This window comes from Triticum urartu, chromosome 3 (genome assembly GCF_003073215.2).
Source record: "Triticum urartu cultivar G1812 chromosome 3, Tu2.1, whole genome shotgun sequence".
Lineage (NCBI taxonomy): Eukaryota > Viridiplantae > Streptophyta > Magnoliopsida > Poales > Poaceae > Triticum > Triticum urartu.
In genome coordinates this window covers 433,827,728-433,840,841 of record NC_053024.1, presented here as the reverse complement: position 1 = coordinate 433,840,841, position 13,114 = coordinate 433,827,728, and the positions used below count along the sequence as shown (strand labels likewise).

Genomic DNA, 13,114 nt, shown 5'->3' with positions numbered 1-13,114 from the left:
CGCCGGATTCCAGGCCGATCTCATATCTGAATAGAGGGTTGTAGGACTAAACCCTCTGGACATGTGAACCCTAGCAATCGCTAACTATTTGATCAGTGTTGGAGGCTCAACGATCTCCTCTTCCCACACAAAGCCGTCTCCCTCTTGTTCATGCAGGTTCAACCGATCTAGCAGTTCTTTCACGCGCTCCTTCCTCACGTGCTCCTCGAGCCGCCCATGCCTTCCATTACCATGAGCGTCCTTGCAAATCCTGATCCACCCCTTACCAATCCCAGGGAGACGATCACCCGGGCGGAGACTCGGATGTTGGGGGATTGACGAAGGATAGGTAAAAACCCTCGGCGACGCATCGGAGGATAAAATAACCTTAGATTTTTCGCTAGGGAAAAAAAACTGCGATCCTATTATTTTGACGACATTTTTAGTTGTGTATGGGGTGGTGTCACCCCACACAACTAAAAATATGGCATCAAGATCGTTTGAAATGCAACGTGTGTCCAGCCTCCAGCGTCAGATAAGAGGGTCCAAAGGAAAATCCCTCCGCGGAACCATACCAAACCAACAATTCCTATGGCGGCGCTGCCTCTTCTCCGGTGGGGCGCCTCCTCCCTCCACGCCCACTTCTCCCCTACCCCGCCGCGACGCCTCTTCTCCGCTCTCCGACAGCCCCCTGCCGCCGGCCGCTACGAGCCAGGCTCCAGGGTCATGCTTAAGGGGATGGACTACCCAGAGCTCGAGGTAAGAACCCCCTCTCAATCTTCAAGTTTCGTAGATTCGTCTGTCAGCCATTGACCTATCCTCGTGTTCGAGCTGATTTTGCCGCGGGTTTCCTCAGAAATGGGTGCAGTCGCAAGGATTCCGACCGGGACAGGCCATGATGCTGTGGAAATGCCTCTACGGGAACAACGTCTGGGCGCATTGCCACAACGAGCTGGCTGGTAGGTTTGAGTTTTTTTTTTCTCCCGTGAATTATCGTGGGCACTTGAGAAATGCGGGGCCTGATGCGAAATCTGAAGCTCAGTCCGACAAATGATACAACAATTTTCTCCATGAATAATGTCTTGCTCAAAACTTGAGATATACAGCTGCTAGCCTATTTTTTACTTGAAGCGTGCCTCCTTCAGTTCTTCTAGCATTCCTTGATACAAAATCTTCAACTGGGTTTTTGTAAGAAATATTGTTGGAAACATAATTTCCAGGTGCTATCATAGCTAATGCTATTATTTTCCTTGTGGGGATATCTGTCATATGCACTTTCTTGTGCTATTTACAATGCATAAAAAACAACAGTTTGAACATCCGTAAGCATACCCTCTGACTGTATTAAGTTCTTGCTAACTAAATTGACTGCAGAAACTACTTCATGCCGGATGACTATTTTCACAAAATAGTTCAAAATCACCAAGTTCGTTATCCATGAAAGATTTAGGTTCAGTACTAGTTTTTGAATCGTTATGTCTATCACTTAACTGGTGTTTAAGAGGATTTCTATTGCTTCATCTACGATACATAATTACTGTTAGAGTTAATCTTGTCATCTACTACCAAAGAGACGCATGCATGGAAGAGCAGGTAGTCAATTTGAGTTTGGTACAATGTGTTAGGATAATCCTTATGTCTGGCAGTAGCAGCTTTTTTAGGATATTTATGTCTTAGGTGACTTGTAGTTAAGGAAGATTAGATAAGCTGAGCTGTAGTTTCCATATCTAGCTAGGCATGAGCTGTCAGGGGCGGACCCAGGAATTCAACATTGGGTGTTCAATTTTTTTTCACCCGAGCAGAGAAGCCAATTGGTTCACGGCAATACAAATACAAATTGTTCACAATAGCAGCAATATCTCAAAAGATCAAGGGAATTACAAAATAGAGAAGAAAATTACAACACAACCATACGCTCGGTCATGACTTGAAAGAGAGAGATGACAACATCATCCTTCACTTGAAAAAATAATTCCTCCCAATAAATGTAACCAAGCCATGACAGGTTGTTGGTCCTGTTTGTTACTGTATATGTGGATAAGTGGATTGCTAGTAGCCCCCCCCCCCCTTCCTTTGTGTCCATGTAGTGACCTCTTGAGTCATACATGAGTTTCGCGCGCCGTCACTCTCTTCCGGTTGCACGTGTTGACTTGTTTTCCCCGTCACATGTGAGAGGGGGTGTTACAGTATATGTGGATTGTCTAGCCTTTCCATCAGTTTGAACTTTTGGTTGCATTGGCTAGTGCATGAAGCTTAACATGGTATCAGAGCTAAGGTCTTGAGTTCAATTCCTGGCTTTCGCAATTTATTAAAAATTGCTGGTAGCCCCCCTTTGCGTCCACGTAGAGGCCTCTTGAGTCATACGTGAGTTTCGCGCGCCATCGCTCTCTTCCAGGTGCATGTGTTGACTTGTCTTCCCCGTCACACGTGAGAGGGGGTGTTACAGTATATGTGGGTTGCACCAGCCCTTTCCATCAGTTCAGACTTTTGGTTGCGTTGGCTAGTGCATGAAGCTTAACACTGTTGAAGCCATATGTTGTTGGTCCTGTTGAAGCCAATTGCTGCACTGTTAGGCTCCCATCCCCGGTGTCAACGACTACAGCGGCCGCCACCCCGACGCTCATCCCCACCCTCTGATTCTGATCACTATTTGGTGGGAAGTAGGGAAATTGTGAGATTGAGCTTCTTGAAGAGAAAGCTGTTCTCCAGCCTGGTATGGCAGAAGATCGATGTGACGCCTACATTCTTTCCAATCTAGGGTTTGCAGAACGAAGCATCTTCTTTGCATTTGCTTTCCTCCTGCATGGCTCATTACAGAAGAGGGAGTTGGGCACTTTGGCCCAGAGATGGAACTTGAAGACCATTGGCTACATGTTGGTTTTCTGTGTTCCGGTGTTCTTCGTCCAGGCCCTTCTTGTGTTTGTTGGGCCTACATTTGTTAAGGATGAAAACAGTGCACATGGAAGGAGAGTGTTTGCTAAATACTTCATACAGACCGTGCTGCAGCATTCCATTCCTGTCGCTCCTCCCCACTGCCGGCAGCGGGCACGGTACTGCACGAGCGGGACTTGCCCGTGGTCTCCGCGAAACCATGGGGAGCTCGGCGCCGGTGGCTCCCTCGCCTGGCTGTGCCTCGCCATCAGCAGTTCAGCACAGAGTCGCGCTGCCGCCTTGTCCCTAGGAAGAACCGAAGAAGGAACCGGCTGGCTGCTGGGTGAGTCTCTCGTGTGTTCCTGCATGGCTGCGTGGACACTGGACAGAAGTGGCTGGCTGCTGCTGAAATGGGCTATTGGGCCTGCAGGATAGTATTTCTGTCATATATGCCTATATATAAGAATTTTTTGGGTGTACAGCCGCATGGTGGATCCGCCTCTGGCTGCGTAGGTCGGTTACTGTAGCAGGTCGGTTACTGTAGCACCAACCTAAAACCTCTATATAGGAAGAGGCACCATATGTAGAATAATGTTAGCTTGTTACTACTGATATAATCATATAAACCTACAGAGCTTCATACTAGTTCCTTGTGTGCATGTGTGTGTGAGAAAAACAGTAAGAGAGTCCTTGGTGAGAACCTGGTAGTTCCAACAATTACTATTAAACTAAGACTTACAAAAAATAGCTTGCTGACAAAGAAAGGGAAAATCTTTTTTTGGGGGGTGGGGGGTTGCAGTAGTACTGGCTATCCTGCTGGTAGGAACCGGATCCCTAGCAAGGCGTGGTCTCAGGTTGTAGGGGTGGAAGGAGGGATGGCGTGGATGGCGTAGAGAGAGGGAGAGGGAGAGGGAATTCAACATTGGGTGTTCAAATTTTTTTCACCCGAGCAGAGAAGCCAATTGGTTCACGGCAATACAAATACAAATTGTTCACAATAACAGCAATATCTCAAAAGATCAAGGGAATTACAAAATAGAGAAGAAAATTACAACACGACCATACGCTCGGTCATGGCTTGAAAGAGAGAGATGACAACATCATCCTTCACTTGAAAAAATAATTCCTCCCAATAAATGTAACCAAGCCATGACAGAGGTTGTTGGTCCTGTTTGTTACTGTATATGTGGATAAGTGGATTGCTAGTAGCCCCCCCCCCCCCTTCCTTTGTGTCCATGTAGTGACCTCTTGAGTCATACATGAGTTTCGCGCGCCGTCACTCTCTTCCGGTTGCACGTGTTGACTTGTTTTCCCCGTCACATGTGAGAGGGGGTGTTACAGTATATGTGGATTGTCTAGCCTTTCCATCAGTTCGGACTTTTGGTTGCGTTGGCTAGTGCATGAAGCTTAACATGGTATCAGAGCTAAGGTCTTGAGTTCAATTCCTGGCTTTCGCAATTTATTAAAAATTGTTGGTAGCCCCCCTTTGTGTCCACGTAGAGGCCTCTTGAGTCATACGTGAGTTTCGCGCGCCATCGCTCTCTTCCAGGTGCACGTGTTGACTTGTCTTCCCGGTCACACGTGAGAGGGGGTGTTACAGTATATGTGGGTTGCACCAGCCCTTTCCATCAGTTCAGACTTTTGGTTGCATTGGCTAGTGCATGAAGCTTAACACTGTTGAAGCCATATGTTGTTGGTCCTGTTGAAGCCAATTGCTGCACTGTTACGCTCCCATCCCTGTTGTCAACCACTGCAGCGGCCGCCACCCCGACGCTCATCCCCACCCTCTGATTCTGATCACTATTTGGTGGGAAGTAGGGAAATTGTGGGATTGAGCTTCTTGAAGAGAAAGCTGTTCTCCAGCCTGGTATGGCAGAAGATCGATGTGACGCCTACATTCTTTCCAATCTAGGGTTTGCAGAACGAAGCATCTTCTTTGCATTTGCTTTCCTCCTGCATGGCTCATTACAGAAGAGGGAGTTGGGCGGCCCAGAGATGGAACTTGAAGACCATTGGCTACATGTTGGTTTTCTGTGTTCCGGTGTTCTTCGTCCAGGCCTTTCTTGTGTTTGTGGGGCCTACATTTTTTAAGGATGAAAACAGTGCACATGGAAGGAGAGTGTTTGCTAAATACTTAATACAGACCGTGCTGCAGCATTCCATTCCTGTCGCTCCTCCCCACTGCCGGCAGCGGGCACAGTACTGCACGAGCGGGACTTGCCCGTGGTCTCCGCGAAACCATGGGGAGCTCGGCGCCGGTGGCTCCCTCGCCTGGCTGTGCCTCGCCATCAGCAGTTCAGCAGAGTCGCGCCGCCGCCTTGTCCCTAGGAAGAACCGAAGAAGGAACCGGCTGGCTGCTGGGTGAGTCTCTCGTGTGTTCCTGCATGGCTGCGTGGACACTGGACAGAAGTGGCTGGCTGCTGCTGAAATGGGCTATTGGGCCTGCAGGATAGTATTTCTGTCATATATGCCTATATATAAGATTTTTTTGGATGTACAGCCGCATGGTGGATCCGCCTCTGGCTGCGTAGGTCGGTTACTGTAGCAGGTCGGTTACTGTAGCACCAACCTAAAACCTCTGTATAGGAAGAGGCACCATATGTAGAATAAGGTTAGCTTGTTACTACTGATATAATCATATAAACCTACAGAGCTTCATACTAGTTCCTTGTGTGCATGTGTGTGTGAGAAAAACAGTAAGAGAGTCCTTGGTGAGAACCTGGTAGTTCTAACAATTACTATTAAACTAAGACTTACAAAAAATAGCTTGCTGACAAAGAAAGGGAAAATCTTTTTTTGGGGGGTGGGGGGTTGCAGTAGTACTGGCTATCCTGCTGGTAGGAACCGGATCCCTACCAAGGCGTGGTCTCAGGTTGTAGGGGTGGAAGGAGGGATGGCGTAGAGAGAGAGAGAGAGAGAGAGAGAGAGAGAGAGAGGGAGGGAGAGGGAGAGGAAGAGGCGGCTAGGGTTAGGTCTCCCAGCTCCCTAACGAAGCCGAGAAAATATGGTTGCTTCTTGCTTAATCCCAAAACGGGTCCTTACACGAGTTTATATAATCCTCCTAATAAGATAATTGGGCTAAGCCCCTAATAACGATAAGATAAATTGGGCCACAACTAACTGGGTTAAGCCCCTAATATGTCGGTCATAACATCTCTCCCTGCCTGCACAAACAGCTCGTCCTCGAGCTGGAAGGCGGGGAAGATCAACGGTCGCCAAACACCTCCACGTCAACTGGGGCGGGTTGGTCGCCGAGCCCGACGGCGGTGGGGTCCTCCTCAATGTAGTCTGCAGCCTCCAGGTAGAAGAGTCGTGGGCAGACGTGGCCCGATATGTAGGGCTCGTCGCAGTTGAAGCACAACCCTTGGCGGCGACACTCGAGTTGCTCGGCCGAGGTGAGCCGGCGGAACGGGCGTGCCGCAGCCACGGCGAGGGGCGCCGCGGAAGCCTGGGCAGGCCGACCCTGCGCGGGAACTTCCGGCCAGGGTGGCGGCCCAGCGGCCCGGGGCGGTGGCGCCTGCTGGATGGCCATCGCGCGACGCTCTAACGTGCGGGCGTAGTACATGGCCATCTGGAGGTCCTGTGGCCCGTGCATCTCCACGTCCACGCGGATGTGGTCCGGTAGGCCGCCGACGAAGAGCTCAGCCCGTTGATGAGCCGAAACGCCGGGAGCGTGGCACGCCAGTGCCTGGAAGCGGTCGGCGAAGTCTTGCACTGAGGTGAGGAACGGAAGACGCCCAAGCTCCGCCATACGGCTCCCGCGTATAGGCGGACCAAAGTGCAAGAGGCACAAATCGCGGAAGCGCTCCCATGGTGGCATGCCGCCCTCCTCCTGTTCTAGGGCGTAGTACCACGTCTATGCGGCTCCTTGGAGATGATACGAGGCGATCCAGGTGCGGTCGGACGCGAGCATGCGCTGCCCCCTGAAAAATTGCTCTCATTGGTTGAGCCAATTCAGGGGGTTGACGGTGCCATCGTAGGTCGTGAACTTCAGCCTGGAGAATCTCGGTGGCGTCTGGACGTGGACGACGGGCGGGTGCGCCTCGTCAGCACGGAGCAACGATGATGATGGGGTCGAGTAGGCGGGCATCAGGGTGCCGCCCTGGAACAGGGGCCCGTCGACGCTGGCAAAGGGCTCGGCGGAGCCCGAGGACCCGCCAAACTGCATGGCTGGGTGCGTCGCTGGCGGGGGCAACACGTGCGGCCCGACCGAGGCCGTCATGTAGACCGGCTCAAGGGACCCAGTGAGCCAGGCCGGTAACGGAGACGGCGACGGGGGAAACCGCACCTGGTGGATGGGCGCCCCCGGGCCCGTCGTCAGGATTCCCAGGGCCGTGGTCGCCGGTGGCGGCGGCTGCAGTTGTTGCCCCTGCTGCATGGTGGAGGCGCCGGGGTTCATCGCTGGTGGTGGCTGCCGCGGCAGCTGCTGCATGGCGGCGGCGATGGGGGTCGCCGAGGATGGCGGCTGCTGCGGCGGCGGGGCGGTGGTGAAGGGCACCGGCGGCTGCGACCCATAGGATCTTGCGAGGAACGTGTAGATGCCCGTGACCGCCTGGGTGAGATCCCGGATGGCAGCTGTCATCTCTGCCGGGGTGAAGACGACGGGGGCGGGCGCGGCGGAGGTGACCGGCACTGGCAAGAGCGGGGCGTTGGCCGTGGTGGCCATCGGGGCGGTCGTCGTGGTCGGTAATGGGAGGGTCGGGGTGGGCGGTGGCGAGGACATGATCGCACCGAAGCTATCTGATACCAAATTGGTAGGAACCGGATCCCTACCAGGGCGTGGTCTCAGGTTGTAGGGGTGGAAGGAGGGATGACGTGGAGGAAGGCTTGGTCGCCGGCGCTGGGGCGCCGTCGTTGCGTGCGCGTGAGAGAGAGAGAGAGAGAGAGAGAGTGCAGGGGCGGCGGCTAGGGTTAGGTCTCCCGGCTCCCTAAGGAAGCCGAGCAAATATGATTGCTTCTTGCTTAATCCCAAAACGGGTCCTTACACGAGTTTATATAATCCTCCTAATAAGATAATTGGGCTAAGCCCCTAATAACGATAAGATAAACTGGGCCACAACTAACTGGGCTAAGCCCCTAATATGCTGGTCATAACACCTGCACACCCTATCGATATGAGCCTGGATATATGTTGTTTTGGACTTTACGTAGTTGCTCTATTCATCAGTGATTTAATAATTGAGAAAGCATGGGTAGCAGAACTGTAGAAGTGTTTGAGATCCAGGTATATTCTAGCTACCCATACCACCTTCAACCATATTTAGGTTTGTTTTAGGCGATGTACATTAATACTTTAATATGGATGCAATCTATTAAGAAAGGCGTGATAGAAGATGTTTGGATGTCACAGAACATTTATAAAAAAAGATGTATTCTAGTTTTCTTTTGTGAAAAATGATGAGCAGTTGGTTAGTATCTCTAAAATTCTTTCTTGCCTTGTGGGCCATTTGTGAGTATCGGCTGTACTGTGCAAACTTATTAATCCTTTGCAATTTCGTGTTTGAAAAGGAACATTTCAGTACTGGAGCTTTCCACCAGTCAGTTCTGGGATTCATGTGTATTTAATATATAGAAATATATACAAGAAATATAATGCGAAGAAGAAGAAAAAAGAAAAAAAAGACGAAGGGGTGGATTCTGGCCACTTCTGGAAAACCATTCAGTATACATAGTTCCAATCCCCCGCAAATTCTACGCTGGGGTCAGACTGTTGGAGTTCCCCAGAAAACACACACACACACACAAGGTAGAAGAAGCGACATGCACTTTGGCACGACACACAAACTGTGCCTTTTCTGTATTTCTCTTCAACACAACACAATTGATTACAAGTGCCTTTTAATGGGAAACATGCACACACACGGCCAAGCCACACAATTGCTTGATCCCTTCACCACCCCCCACTAGCTAGTACATGCAGGCACACGTTCTGGACTAACACAACTAACTCACATGCACATGCAGCCCACTCTCAAGGATCAACTCAACTTTACATATAAGCCTCAACTAACTCAACACCCTTAGAACTAGTCTTTTGGCTTGCCAACATATATATCCTCATGCTCTATTAGCTACATGCACCGGCTAGTTATCAGGCCACTAATGTACACGCCTTTTGAGTCTTGACTAAGTAATCATGTAACACATGCATACATGCAAACATCTCCTGGCTCGCCGGTCTGCTCACTCGTGCACTCACCTCTGTGCTATTGTTCCGGCTGCTACGCCATGTCATGGAGCATGTAGACATTCACACCTAGCTCACTATGAAAATCTATGGCAACAATTGCATACAATACAAAATAGACATGAGACTAGAATTTTACAACAAAAAATCGGCCTTTGTTGGCGTTAACCGTTCACCCCCTCTGTGGGATGCTGTACTGAACTATTCTCCTTTCCAATGAAATGAAACACATTTTTTTTTTGCGTTTTCTCGGAAAAAAAAGAATTTTACAACAAACAAGGTTAATGCCAACAAAGACGGAATGCAAAGCCACAGAACAATAGAATGAACTAGTCAGTATAGGACAAAATTACAGAACTAAAACGACCGCCTCTCTTTTACATTCACAGCAACTGCCAAAAAGAGATAACATGAACACCAACAGAACTACTCAACCTAACTGTGACCACGGACATTACTACGAAACATCTCTACTCAGAGGATGAGTCTGCGAATCAACTCCCCATCCAAGTCTTCGATGGAATATCTCAGTGGCCATCACGGCCAGTAGTCTTTGCAAGCCCAGAATGCAATGTAATGAGCAACAATACAGACTATACCAAGTGGTATCATAAGGATATTTTCTTTTATAACTCGCATCACTATGAGTCTTCCAAATAGTCCAAATCACAGCAGCTATCCCCACAGCAACTAGAATTCTAGAACAGCAGTGAAAGATTTACACCAGCTAGGTAATGCATCAAAACTAGAGGGACATGACCTTAAATCAAGCACAACACACTACATTCCTGTTGTGAACCTTGATTCACAATGGGATAACTACCATGCTGAAGATAGCCAGACGTCATGGCTCAGAGGGATTGGGTTGACATATGTTTAGACTTTAGAGGAGATTGTTTGTTCTTGCTTGCCTTAGACGTGGATACATGTCATCCTAATAGGCTAATACGATTGGACTTATATATATTTTTATACAATTGGACTCTTTCCTAATCCTATACTCCCCTAATGGACTCTTCGGACACTTCTCTCTCATGGACTCCTCCCATGCTGGTACTCTTGCCTTGATACTGTGGACCCATGTGCACAACAATTACACACATACTTTGCCACACTACACTCGTATATATACAATAAAAAAAAACTATGGCAAGCGACAGCTGCAAACCAACCATGCATCCACCTTGAAGATGTCATTGTCATTTTCAGGAAAGAAAAAAAGAAGAATAAGATAGCAGATGCCAGAGGGTATTTCACTATCAACTAGTTTTTTTCCCTCAGTAGGAAAACCCACTAATTGTACAAGTAGATGTAGCTCTAACTTTGAATGTGATAATTCTGTTGGCTCCATATCTCACTACCTCGACACCATTTACATTTTTGGGGTTTGTTCTAGTGCTTGAAATTAAACTTGTCAAATTGGGCATTTACTCATGTTTCTTTTCTTTGGTATAATATTTTTGCCCTATGTTCCATTGTTAGTATCTGGTTTAATGGATTCAGTTACACCGCCTCTAATCTTCAGGCTTGAACAAGGACTTGAGGAAAATGATAAGTGATCATGCTGATCTGAAGGCATTAACTATTAAAGACATTATTACTGCATCAGATGGAACCCGAAAGGTAGCTCTTTCACTGTCACTGATATCTCTGTAATGTTCTCAGAATATGATTGATTTTGGAACACAGAATGTTACAGATACTGTTCTCTCTTGAAGATGCCTCAGTGATTGAAACAGTTGTCATTCCTAGCGCCAGGGGCCGGACAACGGTCTGTGTTTCAAGTCAAGTGGGCTGTGCCATGAATTGTCAGTTTTGCTTCACTGGGAGGTCTGTCGACATTCTTTGTATAGCATTTGTCTTTCTATGATTCTGTAGTAACTATTTCATATTTTCTTTTCTATTTCTTTTGGGCGCTGAAGGATGGGTTTGAGGAAGCATTTGTCTACAGCTGAGATAGTTGAGCAGGCTGTGTTTGCTCGTAAGCTATTTTCAGATGAATTTGATACTATTACAAATGTTGTATTTATGGTAAGCATTCTTTTCATGGTAACTAATAACACTAACTCTAATATGGTGTTTAACTGAGCATATGACTGGAATTAGTAGTTTTATCCTGAATGTGTATCATCTTGCTTTTGCATGCCACTTTTCCTGAATTGCTACAAAACCACCCTTTGTGTTTTATTTCTTGGAACTGCAACCAGCATGTTAGATATATTTCCCCTACTTAGCACTGTTCCTGATAGCATTACCCCTGCTTTTGCCTGCATCTGTATTCAATGACACCAGTATTCATTACTGTTGAAATTGTAGGCCTAACGTAATGGCTTCCTTTATCATAGTTTTGTCCTTTCGGAGTTCCACGTTTATAAGTTTAGACTCTAGTGATCGCAATGTCATGGAAGCCTTCATGTCAAAAATATAAATAAAATGTCGTGGAAGCCTTGGTATGCATTATTCACCAGTATCCATATAGTATTAATGCTGTTGCATTTTTTAATAAGATGCTATCACCTTTTCCACAACAATCTTCCATTAACCTCTAATTTGTACAGGGCATGGGCGAGCCGTTGCACAATGTAGATAACGTAATAAAAGCATCATCTATAATGGTTGATGAGCAGGGTCTTCAGTTTAGTCCTCGCAAGGTTACTGTATCCACAAGTGGTCTCGTTCCAGAGATAAAACGCTTCCTCAACGAATCCAATTGTGATCTGGCCGTGAGTCTTAATGCAACAACTGATGAGGTGAAATTCAAATTTGGTTATTCTATTGTGGTGAAATGGTTTGACACTATTATGCTATGCTGTATATACTAACTTCCTCTTCCAGGTTAGGGATTGGATAATGCCCATTAACAGAAGGTACAATCTTAGCATGCTTCTTGGCACTTTAAGGGAGGAACTTCGTTTGAGACCTAAGTCCATAGTGCTATTTGAATACGTCATGCTTTCTGGGGTGAATGACAGGTAAAAAATCTTGGGTTAAACAACACTTTGTTGTTGCTGTCATCTCGACGATTCTTCTTAGAAGAGCTTACATCTGGTGATATTTTTACTTGGGACATGGATATAGCAACATTTGCAAACGGGTGTTCTTTCCAGAACAACTAAAATTTTAATTGCTTCATGCATATGAGCCAAATGAGTAAATGGTGATCTATACAGTACATAATATGTCGGCATTGTTGCTGTGACAAGTTTCTCATAGGCAAATGAAATGTTTCAATTTGTAAATAATTTTTTTGAAGACCTTACAGCAAAATGATCTATCCCTTGAACCCTGAACTCTTTTTTGGATTTACCATGCTTGCAGCGTGGATGATGCAAAGAGGCTTACGGAGCTGGTTCACGGTATTCCCTGCAAGATCAACCTCATCTCTTTCAATCCCCATAGTGGGTCGCAATTCAAGCCGACGCCCGATGAGAACATTATCGAGTTCCGGAACATGTTAATCCAATCTGGTCTTACTGTAATGGTGCGGCTAAGCAGAGGCGATGACCAGATGGCTGCCTGCGGGCAGCTAGGAGAGCCTGGTGACTATCAGCTACCGCTGCTCCGTGTACCTGAGAAATTTCAGGTCGCCTTATGATGCCAAGTACATAGTACGTACTTGTACAGTAGTAAAACAGGTGGCCGGGAACAACCTGACAAAGACAAGGCAGTAATATGCGTGTAATGAGGATAAAACCACGGTCAATCATCTTGCTGAGCCAGCCTTACGACCGTCGAGCATTTTCTGAATTTTGATGGCAAGTGCTGAACAGTTGATCTGTGGTGATTGTAACCCATGTTCTGATTAATATACATCTCTCGTTTTGTTGCAGAAATAAGAACATTTGTTCAGCAAGGAACTTGCATCTTTTTTTGTTTGATGCAGGGACGGCTAGGTATCAAATAAAGACGAGGCGAACCTCTGAATCGGCATGCTCCAAGCAACTTTGAGTAGACGCATGACATCCGGGCATCTGACATAGCTTCTGACGCGGTCTGAGTCGCCAAAGTCGATTGTGTTGCAGGTACTAGTTCCAAAAGACTCGAATCTACTCTAGCTATTGCTGGTCATGTTGGATT

The 13,114-nt window shown here is 47.4% G+C and overlaps 1 protein-coding gene across 1 annotated transcript; it reads left to right on the top strand.

Annotated features, from left to right (window-relative positions):
• Positions 1-503: 503 nt before the first annotated feature.
• LOC125544224 (dual-specificity RNA methyltransferase RlmN) lies at positions 504-12,873 on the top strand. The gene is made up of 8 exons (XM_048707836.1): positions 504-738; positions 836-938; positions 10,563-10,660; positions 10,737-10,867; positions 10,960-11,068; positions 11,596-11,787; positions 11,873-12,009; positions 12,356-12,873. Exons 1-8 carry the CDS (start codon positions 571-573, stop codon positions 12,630-12,632), a joined length of 1,215 nt encoding a protein of 404 aa, XP_048563793.1. The 5' UTR covers positions 504-570; the 3' UTR covers positions 12,633-12,873.
• The last annotated feature ends 241 nt before the right edge of the window (positions 12,874-13,114 follow it).

Bases quoted from the DNA above. Each gene is read 5' to 3' on its own strand.
- LOC125544224 (XM_048707836.1), top strand. From the start codon at position 571: ATGGCGGCGCTGCCTCTTCTCCGGTGGGGCGCCTCCTCCCTCCACGCC. The intron at 10,868-10,959 runs GTCTGTCGACAT...TGGGCGCTGAAG, and splicing joins CAGTTTTGCTTCACTGGGAG to GATGGGTTTGAGGAAGCATT. The intron at 12,010-12,355 runs GTAAAAAATCTT...CCATGCTTGCAG, and splicing joins CTTTCTGGGGTGAATGACAG to CGTGGATGATGCAAAGAGGC.